Source organism: Trachurus japonicus, chromosome 18, assembly GCF_045865225.1.
Source record: "Trachurus japonicus isolate A0001 chromosome 18, Traja_1.0".
Taxonomy (NCBI): Eukaryota; Metazoa; Chordata; class Actinopteri; order Carangiformes; family Carangidae; genus Trachurus; species Trachurus japonicus.
Window position 1 is genome coordinate 18,281,528 of NC_140924.1, and position 14,310 is coordinate 18,295,837.

A 14,310-nucleotide genomic window follows, 5' to 3' on the forward strand; every position below is an offset into this window, starting at 1 on the left:
TTCTGCTTACTGTATGTCATTGAGTGTAATTAGGGGTGAGTTTGGGGGGTTTGGGGGAAGGGGGGGGGCTGGTTGAGAGTCTGGGTACAGCATGTACCAGCTGCCAGTCTGCCACAGAGCTGACATACAGTTCATTCAGATTTAACCTGTGCTGCTGCTGCTGCTGCTGCCTGTGTTTGGACGGTGGGAGGAAGCTGGAGAAGCAGGAGGAAACCCACACAGGGTGGAGGAGGTGGGGGGATGGGTGAGGTGGGTGGGGAGGGGGCTCTCAACAGACAGACAAAGGCCCTGGTGAGGCGGCCGGCCGTCAGGTTCATAACTGATAAACATCACCATGTTAGCAAATTAACACCCGTGTGTTTAAGTACAGCCTCACTGAATCGCTATTCTAGTTAAAACCATTATTATTCTAAGTCCGACCAGACGTCTGAAGTCGCCACTGGAAGTTTATTCTTGGCTGCGAAGCTGAAAAGAAAACTTGTCTGCCATCTTGTGCAACAAGCGCATATCATGTATTAATTTAGTATCACAAGTGATTCATGTTGATCTTCTGCCCAGTTTTGTAACAACATGGTTTTTGCTCACCGGCGCGGCGCTGACTGATCTCTATTTCAGTCCAGTGTTTGTTTCTAGTATTGTTGATCTATGTTATTCATATCTGCGCTCTTTGTAGCGATTTCATCCCGTCTCTATGGCCACAGGTGCGTGATGTGTGTATGTGGTGTGCTCACTTCTGATGGTTTACCAGTGTTTTAATTTTAAGTTTTTTTTTTTTATTGGTTTGTGTTATTGTCTCCATGGCGAGCCGGGGACACTCCCGGTGCTGCACCAGTGGGTTCTGGTTGTGGTTTTGGGTTTTTTTTTTTGTTCTTAATAAATAACCAATTGTGCAACAAGTCCTCCAGATTTAACAACTCCACTCCAGAGCAACACACACAGAAGTATTTAGTCATCCACCACCACCAGCACCATGAGGTCACGGTGTCACAAATCACTGTCGTCCTCCTCCTCGTCCACCGTGACGGACTGAAGGCTGAAGGCTGAAGGCTGGAGAGACGTTTGATTGAGGCTCATGAACCGGTTCAGAGGACGATCAGGGTCTGAGTTACACAACTATACACACTTCTACCACTTTACTATTACTGATACTAGTACTACAGTACCATCACTACTATAACACTACTGCACTGCTACACTACTACTACTACTACTACTACTACTACTACTACTAGTTACTATCACTACTCCACTTCTACACTTCTATCACTATTGCCACTATCACTACACTCCTATCACTACCATAACACTACTGCACTGCTACACTACTACTACTATCATGACTACACTTCTATCACTACTACTACTATTATCACTACCATAACACTACTACACCTCCACTACTATTATCACTACACTACTATCACAATTATAACACTACTGCACTGCTACACTACTACTACTACTACTACTGCCACTATCACTACACTCTAATCACTACTATAACACTACTCTACTGCTACACTACTATCACTGCTGCACTTCTACTTCGATGCTACTATCACTACTATTACTTCACTACTACTATACTACTACTACTACTACAACACTACTATTACTTCACTACTATCGCTACTACTATACTACTATTAATACTATTTCACTACTATCACTACTTCTACTTCACTACCATCACTACTACACTATTTCTATTACTACTACTCCACTTCTACTCTACTATTACTTCTACTTAAAGCAGAAGTAAGTGATATATTTGTGTTAATATAAGTCTTAAATAGTTATATCTTTCCGACAGCAATCACTTACATAGAGTGTTTGGTCTGAAACACGGGTCTGTCAGTCACTCTGCTCTGCTCTGAGCCGAGGAGAAAACATTTATCGTATCCTACAGTTTTTATCCAATGAGGAGAGAGAACGGCATGCAGGGCTGTGTGTGCAGCCAAGGGACGCCGTGAATGTGGCGATGTAGGGACGAGGACTGTTATGGTGCGTTCAAGGAAACTCGTATTTTTCCGACCGTGAAGTGGTACCAGTTCGATCTGGTACGAGTTCACCGGTCGGAAGTTACGAGTGGCCGTTATAGTGACTTTCACCGGTAAAACAGGTCGGAAAAACACGAGTGGGTTGCCTGAAACGCTACAAAGTCGTAAGTTGTGACTTGAAGCTGTAATTTACGATTTCAAAAGCCTGCCTGGAACGCAGCATTAGCGAAAACGACCGGATCACTTACTTCTGCTTTAACTATCACCATTACACTACTTTTACTACTACTACTACTACTACTACTACTACTACTACTACTACTCTACTTCTACACTACTATCATTACTATTACTACTACGACTTCACTACTATCACTACTTCTACTTCACTACCATACTACACTACTATTACAACACTACTACTCCACTTCTACACTATCACTACTACACTACTTCCACTACTACTACTACTAGTGCTACTACAACTCTCTGACTGGCGTGTTGGACCGTGGTTGTCATGGTTACAACTGTAAACACACCAACTGTGTCTCCCGCTCCTGTCATAACTGCTATGACCATTAGATGTCACTTGGCAACAAAATGTCACTGGTCATCGTGACCTTCTGCAGGATCAAGTTATGGGCCTGTTTTTTTTTTTTAAAGGAGGTCAGTCTCCACAGCTTCTACCTTTCCTAATGCGGATGCGTCACCTACTATTAGCCATGACGCTACGACAACCACTCTAGCATGTAGTTTTCCATATTGGCACTGACATGTTGCTGCAGGGAAGTGAAAAGCGAGAAACGAGTCCAAACACCATAACAAAAAGTCCCTCTGCTGAAGAGCCAGTGCAAAAGATTTCCTTCAATCATCTGCGGCTCCCGCCAAGAGTTTCCATCAGTGCTGCACCAGAACATAAAACACTGTTTCATTTCTCTCTCTCTGAAGCAGGGAGGTGTGTGTGCACAAGCATTGATTCACTGAATTGATTCTGAGTCCGAAACACATGTGGAAACAATCTAAAAACACACACACACTTCATTGTAGGTTTCTATGGCTCCAATTTCCACCACTAGCTCTTATACTCTTGATTAACCATTAATTTCAAGGACAAAATAATCAACAAATGCAAAGTCAGATGTACATTTTGCATTAAAGAGAACCAGCGTGAGCCTCAGGGCTGATTATTATTTTTATTTTGAGGGGGTGTGGCTGTTTTTTATTCATGATATGGAGACTTTTAAATGCCAGGCTGCCTCATATTTGGAGGGAAGTGCTGCTGCTGGAGGCAGTCCAATAAAAAGTAATTCATTTGACATTTAAAAAAAAAGCCTCATACATGTGAAAAGGCATCCATCATGGTAATATTCACCAAACACTTAACAGGCCTCAAAACAACTCTGCTTGGGTTAATGGCGCCAAATCAGTGCAGCTGATTTAGTCCTTTCCATAAACAGGGTTTGTTTTTATTAACCCTGACTGGTGCTGAGGGAAGGGATGAATCATAAAGGACGTGATCTAATGTGTGTGTATGTGTTTTCGTGGTGCTGCACATGGGAACGTGTTGTACCATGTATGCAGCCAGGGACGCCACACAGCCAAGGTGTGGCAGTGACAGCAAGCAGCTCCGACCACAGGCCCGATGAAAGGACGCTGGCTCGTCACACAATACGACGACTGTTTAGAGAAACACATGTATCTCTATTTTCGATCGCGATGAGTTACGGCCACAGGCTTCATCTATCATTAGCTGCTCTGTTTTGTTCTCTTTGGTGTTGATTTAGTATTTCCTGTACGACACCGACACCACAAACCAGAGCCGAAGGAGTAAAGTACAAAATATTGGACCTGATTCCTGCACTGAATCATTTTAAAACAGGTCAACATGTTTTGAAATGAAACTTGTTTAATTAGCAAAAAATAATCTCACCAAGGTCAAGGTCCTTTTAGTGGCTGTTCTGGGTCTTTCTATTGAATACCATGATCTCCATCAGCTGATGCTTGTCCAGAGCAGCGGCGATCAGGGGTCGGAGTATTCTCAGAGAGAATAAAAGAGACAATTTACATTTGAGACAAATCAGATGAATGAGATAATGATTGTGCAATGATGTAATACATGTAAATAATGCATAGAACAACTGTATACTTTAGAATTACATTACTGAATGTATATTTGACTGATTGAAACATGTTTATTTAATGACTACTGCACTTTACTGTTATCCAGACTATTGCACTTTACGGTACAATGTACTGCTACATGCACTTTATTAAGACTGATTGCACTTTGTTATCAATTGCACTTGAGGCATGTACGCACTTTACCACTTTGTTTTAAGAATGTTATTATCTGTTTTTATTTGTGTCTCTACTTTACCCAGGGAACGTGTGCTAGAAATTAGCCAATGGCTACAATCTGGCATGTTTACATTATCGTATATGGTGATGTCCATTAACTTGCACTGTCCCTTTAAATAAAATAAATAAATAAATAGTTTAACAAATCGTAATATCCGTATCAGTATCATATTTAAGATTTTGCATCAAGGAAATCTGAAACTCACATCAGATAACGTTAATAGATCTATCTAGAAATCAGACAACTTAGAGAGAAAAAAAGCACTTAATACTAAAAAATAATTTATATAATATACGTATTTATCTACAATGTTCAAATAATAATAAACTAATCAGATTGACAGTTGACAAGTAGGTTTTAGTCGTTGGTGTGATCATGTGATCATGTGATTTTGGGGTTTGGGTTTGTTTAGTCAGCGGCTGTTTCTGAGAACCATGACGAAGTGTAACAGTGCATAAATAAACACATACACTTTGTGCTTTGACGCTCCGATAAACATGACGACTGATGATTCTTCCTCATTCATTTGCATTTGTGTTATTTCAGTTTCTATACTGATTTCAATCAAAGATACTGCAGGTAATAGATGTGCACTTTGTATAAAAAGCAGCGGGAGCAGCAGCGTCTACCTGCCGTTTGATCACGTTGTCCGATTGAGCAAAGGCAGAAAAGACAAAAGTGCACAGGAAGTGTTCACCACAGGGCTGAGTCTGCTCTGCGTGTGAGTTTGCCTGAGAGGAAAGGAAACAGATCTGCCACACATTTACCACAGGACAGTGTCTGTAAGAGGCTCTGCAGCTCTCAGCATGAAGCCTGCATGTGTGTGTGTGTGTCTGCATGCACACACTTGTATTGTGAATGTACAACATGTCATGTGCATAAATGAATGAATCCTTGCAGCTGTGTGCAACATGGATGCACCTGCGTTAGTGTGTTTTTAGCATGTGTTTTTGCAAGTGTGTGTGTGTGTGTTAAACTGAAGTGTGCCATTAAAGCTTCAAGGTTCCTCCTCTTCACTTCCTGTGTTCTTCAATGAGCGTACGTTAGAAAAAGGAAAAAAAAACAACCACAGGTGGGTCACATGACCACGGTGAAGCCTGTATATCACTTTCTGTCTGCAGCTTCAGCAGCGGCGCCATTCGTCATCTTGGATCGAATAACTATCAGAGTGTTTCAGTTCTCTGTCACAATGAGGCTGACGAAACTCTTCCTGTGAAAAAGTCGCACGCAGGAACCAAAAAAGAGGAAGAGGAAGGACAAGAGGAACAAAAGTGGACAGATAGGGCGATGGACACGACAGATGAGAACGGCGGCAGCCCGGTCAGCAGCGTCACCGCCAACGGAGGTGAGTCTGTTGCTGAGCTCCTCCATTGTTTCTTTTTTTAATTTTTTTTAATTTAAGTTCTGTAAATGTGAAATAAGCTTGTAAAGACGCAGCTTACTTAAGGCTGCAGCAGAGGATGATGCAAGTTTGTAGTTTTTGTCGGCAAATTGTGATTTAACTGTACTGTATGTTCAGGTATTTATGTGAATATAATAACTATTGAACTATTGTTATGAAACTTATAACCCTGATGTAGCAGGTTTAAACATAAATCAATTAAAACAACAATAAAAAAGTTTAAATTTATGTTTGAATTAAGCGACTCAACGACTGACTGTTGTCACACTTCTGTGTTTTGTGTCATTCAGCTTATCCGGTGCGGTGCACTGAGGAAGTACTTCTCCCTTTCTTCACAGATGAGAGTCTGCAGGCTGCAATGGACACACAACGCCGCCTTCCTCCTCCTTCTTCTCCTTCTCCTTCTCCTTCTCCTCCTTCCCCTCGTACAAGCAGCGTTCCACCAGCTCTCCCAGAACTCAGACTGGTCCTACTGGGCCGGAAAGGGACGGGGAAGAGCGCGGCGGGGAACACCATCCTCGGGGGAGTGGGCGGCTTTGAGAGCGGGAAGCCCACGGAGGAGTGCGTGAAGAGACGGGCCGATGTGGAGGCGAGGAAGGTCACGGTGGTGGACACCCCTGGGTGGGAGTGGTACTACCCGCTCAACAGCACCCCCAACTGGGTGAGGAGAGAGACTTCCCGGAGCGTGTCGCTGTGTCCCCCCGGCCCCCACGCCGTGCTCCTGGTGGTCCGGTCCTGCGCCTCGGTGAACGACGCCTACATCCAGGAGATAGAGGAGCATCTGGAGCCGCTGGGGGGAGGGGTCTGGGACCACACCATGCTGCTGTTCACCAGGGGAGACGAACTGGGCCTCGCCACCATGGAGCAACGCATCGCCACCAGCGGACCGCCGCTCCAGAGACTCCTCCAGAAGTGCGGGAGCAGATACCACGTGGTGAACAACCAGCGCAAAGGCGACAGGACGCAGGTGAAAGAGCTGATCAGGAAGCTGGAGCAGATGGTGGCGGCCAAGAAAGGCGGGAACAGCCACTTGGAGATGGACAGCTCCGTCATGTCGGGTCTGGAGGCGGACGCCAAGAGGAGGGCCAGGGAGAGGAGGAAGAAACAGAGGCAGATGGAGGCGCAGATGCAGAGAGGAGCCATCAAGGAGACTCTCACAAGTGAGTTCATCAGTCTGTTTGATTTAGAAAACACTAAACACTCCTCTCAAGTGCATGCAATCATTTCATTTCATAATACGGCACAGAATACAACTTTACAAAACATATTCAGAAAGCATCTTTAAGGGTCCCTTAATTAACATTAGTTAGTACATTATTAAGCATTAATATATAAACTAATATGTTAATTAATGCTGAGTAATGCATACATAATGATAACTAATTACTGTAGTGTACATTATTCAACTTTTAAACTTATTAACTAACTTTGAGTAGTAAACATTAATTAACTGCTTACTAATAGGCTACATTAATTAATGTGTTTCCTAATCCTAAGTAATACATAATAATGATTGTTAATATATTTGTTAACAGTTAATTAATGCTTAATAATGTATTAACTAATGTTAATTTAGGGACCCTTATTGTAAAGTGTTACCAAATTGTTATAATATTATGAAAATATGAATGAAATGGAGCTTATTTAAACTCATTTAATTTAATTACTTTAACCTTACATATTCATATTTTCTGTATGGCTATATTTAAAATAAATAAAACAATATGCAGCCAGAAATATGTTTGTTACTGTACTCTGAAGATGGTGGAGACCAAAACAGAGCTACAAACAGATTTATAACAAGACCTGTATTCATCAGCTCCATATGATGCAAAACGCTGTGGTGGACAAGTTGTGACCTGCACATTCACCACGCTATGAGATAATAACAGAACGTTACGAGACAGAGTTGTTTTAGAGGGAAATGCAGAGACTGCTTGTTGAAAAACTGACCCTGAAGGCAACGCGCATCAGCGGTTTTACATGAATTTACCTCTAAAACAACTCTGTCTCGTAACGTTCTGTTACTATCTCATAGCGTGGTGAATGTGCAGGTCACAACTTGTCCACCAGAGCGTTTTGGAGTTGTTGGATTGTGTATTTGATGAGTTTGATGAGGGAAACCAAGAAATCCCATGAGCCTCCGTAGCGTAGCTCTGAGCAGCTTGCGGCTCTGCTCCAGCCGTTCTAAAAATAGCTTGCACCGACAATTAAAGGTAACAAACCTACTGCTATGACTATAGGGATTATGGCAATGGGCCAATTTGCCAATATGTTGAACTATCCTTTTAACAGCTGAATATATAGTCAGTGGTGCAGTTAGCAAGTGTGATATCAGAATTACACACACACACGTCAGCAGTTTTCTTGTCGTTGTGGCTCAAATATTCATTGTGTGGTTGTGTTTTCTAGCACAGCAAAAAGAAAGACCAGATGTTTCAGAAGTTGGACATGAACGTAGTAATGATGCTTTTGTGCAAAAATACAAAACAGATGATTGAAACTCTGTACCTCTGTCCCTGCCAGATGACGATCCTCGGGGCTCGGTGCTCGACGCTCATCAGTCTTTCTCCAAGGCCTCCAGACGTCTGCCCGAGGTCAGGCTGGTTCTCCTGGGCGAGCGTGAAACCGGGAAGAGCTCCGCCGCCAACACCATCCTCGGGAAGGTCGGCCTCTTCCAAGGCGGAGCGGTGACCGAGGAGTGCGTCCGTCAACAGGCGGAGGTGTCCATGCGGCTGGTGACGGTGGTGGACACGCCGGGCTGGGAGCTGGGCGTGGCGGGCGCTACACCTGAGAGGGTGAAGAGGGAAATAGCGGGAAGCGTGGCCCTGTGTCCGCCGGGGCCCCACGCACTGCTGCTGACTCTGAGGGTGGACACGCTGGTGAGGGCCGGACACGTGAGGGAACATCTGGAGCTGCTGGGTGAGGGCGTATGGAGACACACCATCCTGCTCTTCACCCACGGCGATCAGCTGCGAGAGGGCGTGGACATCGAGCAGCACATCCAGGGCGGAGGCCGAGACCTGCAGTGGCTGCTGGAGAAATGCAGGAAGAGGTACCACGTCATCAGCAGCGTCGACGGAGGAGGAGGAAGAGGAGGAGGAGGAGGAGGATCCACGGAGGTGACGGAGCTCCTGAAAAAAGTGGAAAAGATGGCGACTACAAACAGATGCGAGGCCTTCTGCTCTCTGGTTCAGGAGGTCAGAGACCTGAGCCGACAAAGGAAGGAAAAGTTCGACCAGCGGCAGAAGGAGATGGAGGATAAGATCCGTCGCCTGGAGGCCGACTTGAATATCATGAGAGACAGAGAGAAGAGCAGGCGGTTCTTTGATCGGAAGAAGAAGGTGAAATCACCTGGAAAAGCTGACATTCAGAGGGAAGAGGAGGACGACGAGGACAGAAGGAGCCTTGACGAGAGGAAGAGCGATGGTGACTTGGAGGAGAGGATACGATTCCTGACAGAGGATAAAGAGAGAGAAATCCAGGATCTGGGAATAGAGAATGAGAGAAGGCGCATGGCACTGGAGCAAAGCAACCAAGAGAGGGACGAGGTGATGCTTAAACTGGAGCTAAAGGAGAGAGAGATCGAGGAGCTGAAAGAGAGAATTGATGAGCAACAGCTAAAGCTGCTCGACCTTGAACGAGCTGGTGTGGAAAATGAACACGCGAGGAAACAGAGGGAGGAGGCCATTAAAGAAGAGAAACAAGAGTGGAGGAGAGAAGTGGAGAAATTGGAGGAATCAGTGAAGCTGCATGAGAGAGAAAGAGCAGAGTGGATGGAGAGAGTTGATTCTTTAAAAGCAGAAGTGGACGAGACCAAAAGACACTATGACGATGTTCAGCAGAGGAAAGAAGAGGAAAGTAACAGAGAGATGACAAAGCTGGAAGAAAATCTAAGAAAAGAGATGGAAATAAAACTGCTGGAAAAAGATAAAGAGCAGGAAGAGCTGAGGAGGAAAGCCTCGGAGGAAAATCAGAGAAATCTTGATAACGCAAAACAACATGAAAAAGAAATGGAAAGGAAGGCCGAGGATATGAAAACACAGCATGAGAAAGAGATGGAGAGAAAAACCCAAGAGAAAGAAAAGGCAGTACAAGACATGAAGGAGGAGATGGCCAGAAAAGTCAGTGAAGTAGAACAAATACTGGCAAGAGCAAAAGTTCAACACAGGGAGGAAATAGATCAGAATTTGAAAGAAAAAGCTCACGATACGGAAAGCATCAAACGACGGCATGAAAATGAAATAAAAGACTTACACCAAGAAAACCAGAGGGAGATTAAAGATCTGAAAGAGCAGTTTGCAAAAGAAAAAGATGAACATGAACAAGCAAAAAAGAAAGAGATGGTGGAGCTAGAACAAAAGTATCACACCCAAATGAAGGAAAAAATGCAAGAAAATGAAAAAGACAAGGAAGTGATTCATGAAAATCACAAAAATGACGTCGCACAAAAGATGCAGGAGAAAGAAAAAGAAACTGAAGCTCTGAAGCTGCAACATCAGCAGGAAATGACGAGAAAAATCAATGAAATGGAGAAACTGATGGAGGCAAGGAGCGCTGAACAGCAGGACGAGATGGAGCGAAAAGTGAAAGAAAACAAGGAAGATTTAGAAAGAGTGCAACAGGAGCACCAGGAAAAACTGATGGACTTGGAGGAGGAAAGAAAAAGACAGACCGAGGAGCTGAAAGAGCAGTTTGCAAAAGACACAGAGAAACAATTGCAGGAAAGACAAAGAGAGATAAGAGAGTTGGAACAAAAGTTTTCTGCTCAGATGGAAGAAAAAGTGCTGGAGAGCGAGAAAGAGAAAGAGATGATTCAGCAAGCCAATGAAAAATACATTTTGGAAAAATCGCAAGAGCAAGACCGACTAACAGAGGAGTTAAAACTACAACACGTTCATGACATTGAAGAAAAAATTAAAGAAAGTGAGAAGGAAAAAGAAAGACACAAGAAAGAGATGGAGAATATGATGGAACAAAAGGAGAAGGAGGTGGAGGAGGTTAAAGAGAAAGTCAAAGGACTGGAGAAAACTCTGCAACAGGAGGAGGAGAAAGAAAGAGATCATGTGAATTACAAAAAAGAAACAGAGCGAAGCCTGGAGGAAAAAGAAAGAAAACTTGACGAGATGGAGCTCAATGTCAGAGAAATGAAAGAGAAACTACAACAAAACTTAAATGACAAGAAAGAAACGCAGCAAAGACTGGAAGAAAAAGAGAGAGAAGTACAGGAGATGAAAGAAGAACTGAAACAACTTAAACAAAGAGAGAAAGATCAATTAAATCACAAGAGACAGATGGAGCAAAAACTGGAGGAAAAAGAACGAATGATAGAAAGACTGAACGTCCTTTTGAAGGATATCGAAGAAATCCTGCAGAAGAAAGATGAAGAGAGAGGAGAAATTATACTGAACCAGAAGAAAGAGGCAGAGCAGCGACTGCAGGACAGAGAGAGAGAGATGCAGGAGATGAAGGAGCAGCTCCTGAACGAAATGGAGAGAAAGGTGAAGGAGAAGGAGAGCGAGACGGAGAGCGTCAAACAGCAGGCCGACTCCAGGGAGACGAGATGGAGGGAGGAGCAGAGGAAGAAGGACGAGAAGGGAGAGAAGGAGATGAACAAGCTGATAGGAGTCATCGACGAGAAGAACAAAGAGATGACACAAGTCCGGCGTCGCCTCGCAGAAAGAGACGGAGAGGTGGACGAGGCGAAAAAGACGTGCGCGGACTACTCAAAAGAAATGGAAGAACTGAAAGAAAGGAACGCCGAGATACAGAGACGTCACGCGGAGGAGGAGAAGAGGAAAGACGAGGAGATGACGGAGAAGCTGCAGGAGAAAGACGAGGAGCTGGAGCAGCTGAGGAGCAGAGAGAGAGAGAACGAGAAAGAGATCGTCCGTCTGACGCTGACCATCGAGCAGACAAAGTCCGAGCTGAAGAATCTGACCAAGAAGATGGAGAAGGAGATGACGAACATGATTCAGGAGTACGAGAAGGAGATCGCCAGAAGAGAGGAGGACATCGAGTCGATCGCCAAGGAGAAGGAGGACGCTCTGAGATGTTTGGAGGAGGAGAGGCAACAAAACGTTCTGGACGTCTCAGAGAAACAAGAGGAGAGCCGAAAGAGAGTCGAGGAGCTGCAGGAGCAGAACGAGAAGATGAGAAAGGAGATGGAGAACCTCCAGATAAAATACGATGAGCTGAAGGAGAGAGAGGAAGAAGTTAGGAAACACCTCAGTGGATCGGAGGAGCAGGTGAAGAGCAAAGAGTCTGAAATCCAAAGTGTCCATGAAGAGAGAGATCTGGAGGTCAGAGGATTAAAAGAGGAAAATAACAAACTGAAAGAAGAGATAGAGAGGATCAACGATGAGGTGAAACTGCAGATGAATGAGCTGAGAGGAGATTTTGAGAGAAAGCTGGGAGAGAAACAAAACGAGGATGAAGAGATCGAAGAGAAGTTCTTGAAAAGAGAAAAGGAAGTAGGCGGACGGGAAGAGGAGCTAAGTAGAAACGAAGAACAGCTGAAAGAAAGAGGATGTGAATTGGATGCGAAAGAGGTAGAACTCGTTGAAAAGGAGGTGAAGCTTCAAAATAAAGAAGAGAAACTTAAAAAACTGGAAGCTAATCTGGAAATACAACAAAAAGAGCAAGAGGCGACACATCAGTACGAGCAGGAAGCGAAAATGAGAGCGCAGAGCATCGAGAAGAAGGAGCGGGAGCTGGAGAGTTTGCTTCGAGCTCTGGAAGGAAAACAGAAGGAGCTGAGTTCTCACGGTCAAGACCTTCAGAAGAAAGTCAAAGGCCTGAAGGACCAGGGCAAAGAGCTGAAGGACAAAGAGCACTACTTGATAACCGAAGAGCGGGAGCTGCTCAACTGGAAGTCGCAGCTGCAGATGCGGAACGAGCACGTGGCCTCCACGACCCAGCAGCTGGACGAGATGGGCCGAGACCTGGCTCTGCTGAAGGAGGAGCTGCACCAGAAGGAGAAGAAGTTAAAGATCTCGCTGAAGAAGCTGAACGAATGGGAGCAGAGCCTCGAAGCGCGGGAGGCGGAGCTGCGAGAAAAGGATTCGGAGAACGGACGACACGAGTTCGAAGGCAACACCAGAGTCAACGAGGCGTTTCATTTCGATCTGGACGACGACGACGACGACGATGATGATGTCGTGATGTACCAAGAGGTCAGAGGGAGCGGGGAAGAGGGAAGAGGAAGAGCGTCAGAAAACACAAAGAACGGGGAGGATCAGACGAGGAAAACTGCTCCGTCAGCCACAAAGAGCAACAACTGTCACCTTGAAACACTAAAGGAGATCGACGCGGCTGACGGACAACAGGAAGGGACGACAGGAAGGGCAAACGGCAGAGACGACCCGGTCATCGAGGAGCTGAGGTCGTTTTCAAACACTCGAGGTCACGGACGCTCAAACAACAAAGCAGATTTAAGGGTGATGGTGTTGGGGGAGTGTTGGTCGTCCCGCTCCCCCGCCGGCGTCTCCATCCTGGGTGGAGAAGCGTCTGAAGTCAACGACGAGTCCACCTTCAGGTCCTGGAGAGGTCAAACGGCCGGGAGACCCCTCGCCGTCGCCGAGCCTCTAGGTCTGAGGTGGCGAGACGGCCCCGACCCGACGAACACGACTCTGAGGAAAAGCCTCCTGGACGGCGCCTCCTGGTGTCGCCCCGGTCCCGACGTGGTCCTGCTGCTCGTGCCGGCCTTCCTCACCTGCACGCGGAAGTACCGGAGCGCCGTGGAGGAGCACGTCGGCTTGATCGGGGAAGACGTTTGGCGGCGCGCCATGGTGCTGTTCACGTGGGGGGAAACGTTAGGGGTGAGCGCCGAGCAGCACATCCTGAGGAACGGGGAACTGGGGGGACTGGTGGAGCGGTGCGGCGGCCGGTATCACGTGCTGAGCAGCAAGAAAACCAACGGAGCGATCGAAGGACTGATCGAAAAGATGGAGGACATCGTGGGTTTGGGGAACTGAGCTGTAAAACCAAACATTAGACTCTTTCTGACGTTGTTTTGTGCATGTTTGTTGTGAATATTTTGTAATAAATTTAAAGAAGAAAACTCAGAGCTGTTCTTCACGCAAAATTATTCACACCACATAAATGCTGAATAATTTAAAGCAGATGTTAGAGCCATTTACACATTAACAAAGTGCATAAGACTTTGTGGTATTTGATTTGATTTTGATTTTAAGATAATAAGCAATTTCATAGTTTATTGAAGAGTGCTTATTTAAGACTGCAGTTTTCTTTTTGGTTAATTAAGTGAAGCTATGAAGCCGAGAGAGCACACCAGTTTTTGACCGTGTTGGTATGGGATTATTGTTTTTGTCAGTTTCCTGCACAGTTTTTGTTTTTGTGACAGAAAGAACATATTACATATTCTCGGGCGTTTGCAGGAAATAGACGGAGCCGCACTAACAGCAGAGTTGCGGAACAATTTTAGATTATTTGTTGATATATTACCCATTAAATTAACATTTATTAAAAATAAAACCATGTGAGAAGTTAAAAAGGGGGAAATCACTTTTTGGTGGGACAACTGAGGC

At 45.0% G+C, this 14,310-nt stretch overlaps 1 protein-coding gene across 2 annotated transcripts; it reads left to right on the forward strand.

Annotated features, from left to right (window-relative positions):
• Positions 1 to 5,451: 5,451 nt before the first annotated feature.
• LOC146969093 (uncharacterized) lies at positions 5,452 to 13,860 on the forward strand. Of its 2 annotated transcripts, none has more exons than XM_085759182.1 (3): positions 5,452 to 5,704; positions 6,052 to 6,921; positions 8,288 to 13,860. In XM_085759182.1, exons 1-3 carry the CDS (start codon positions 5,647 to 5,649, stop codon positions 13,735 to 13,737), a joined length of 6,378 nt encoding a protein of 2,125 aa, XP_085615308.1. In that variant the 5' UTR covers positions 5,452 to 5,646; the 3' UTR covers positions 13,738 to 13,860. The 2 variants fall into 2 exon arrangements, with proteins under 2 accessions (XP_085615308.1, XP_085615307.1); XM_085759181.1 differs by having other exon boundaries at positions 5,465 to 5,704; positions 6,100 to 6,921.
• Positions 13,861 to 14,310: the final 450 nt, after the last annotated feature.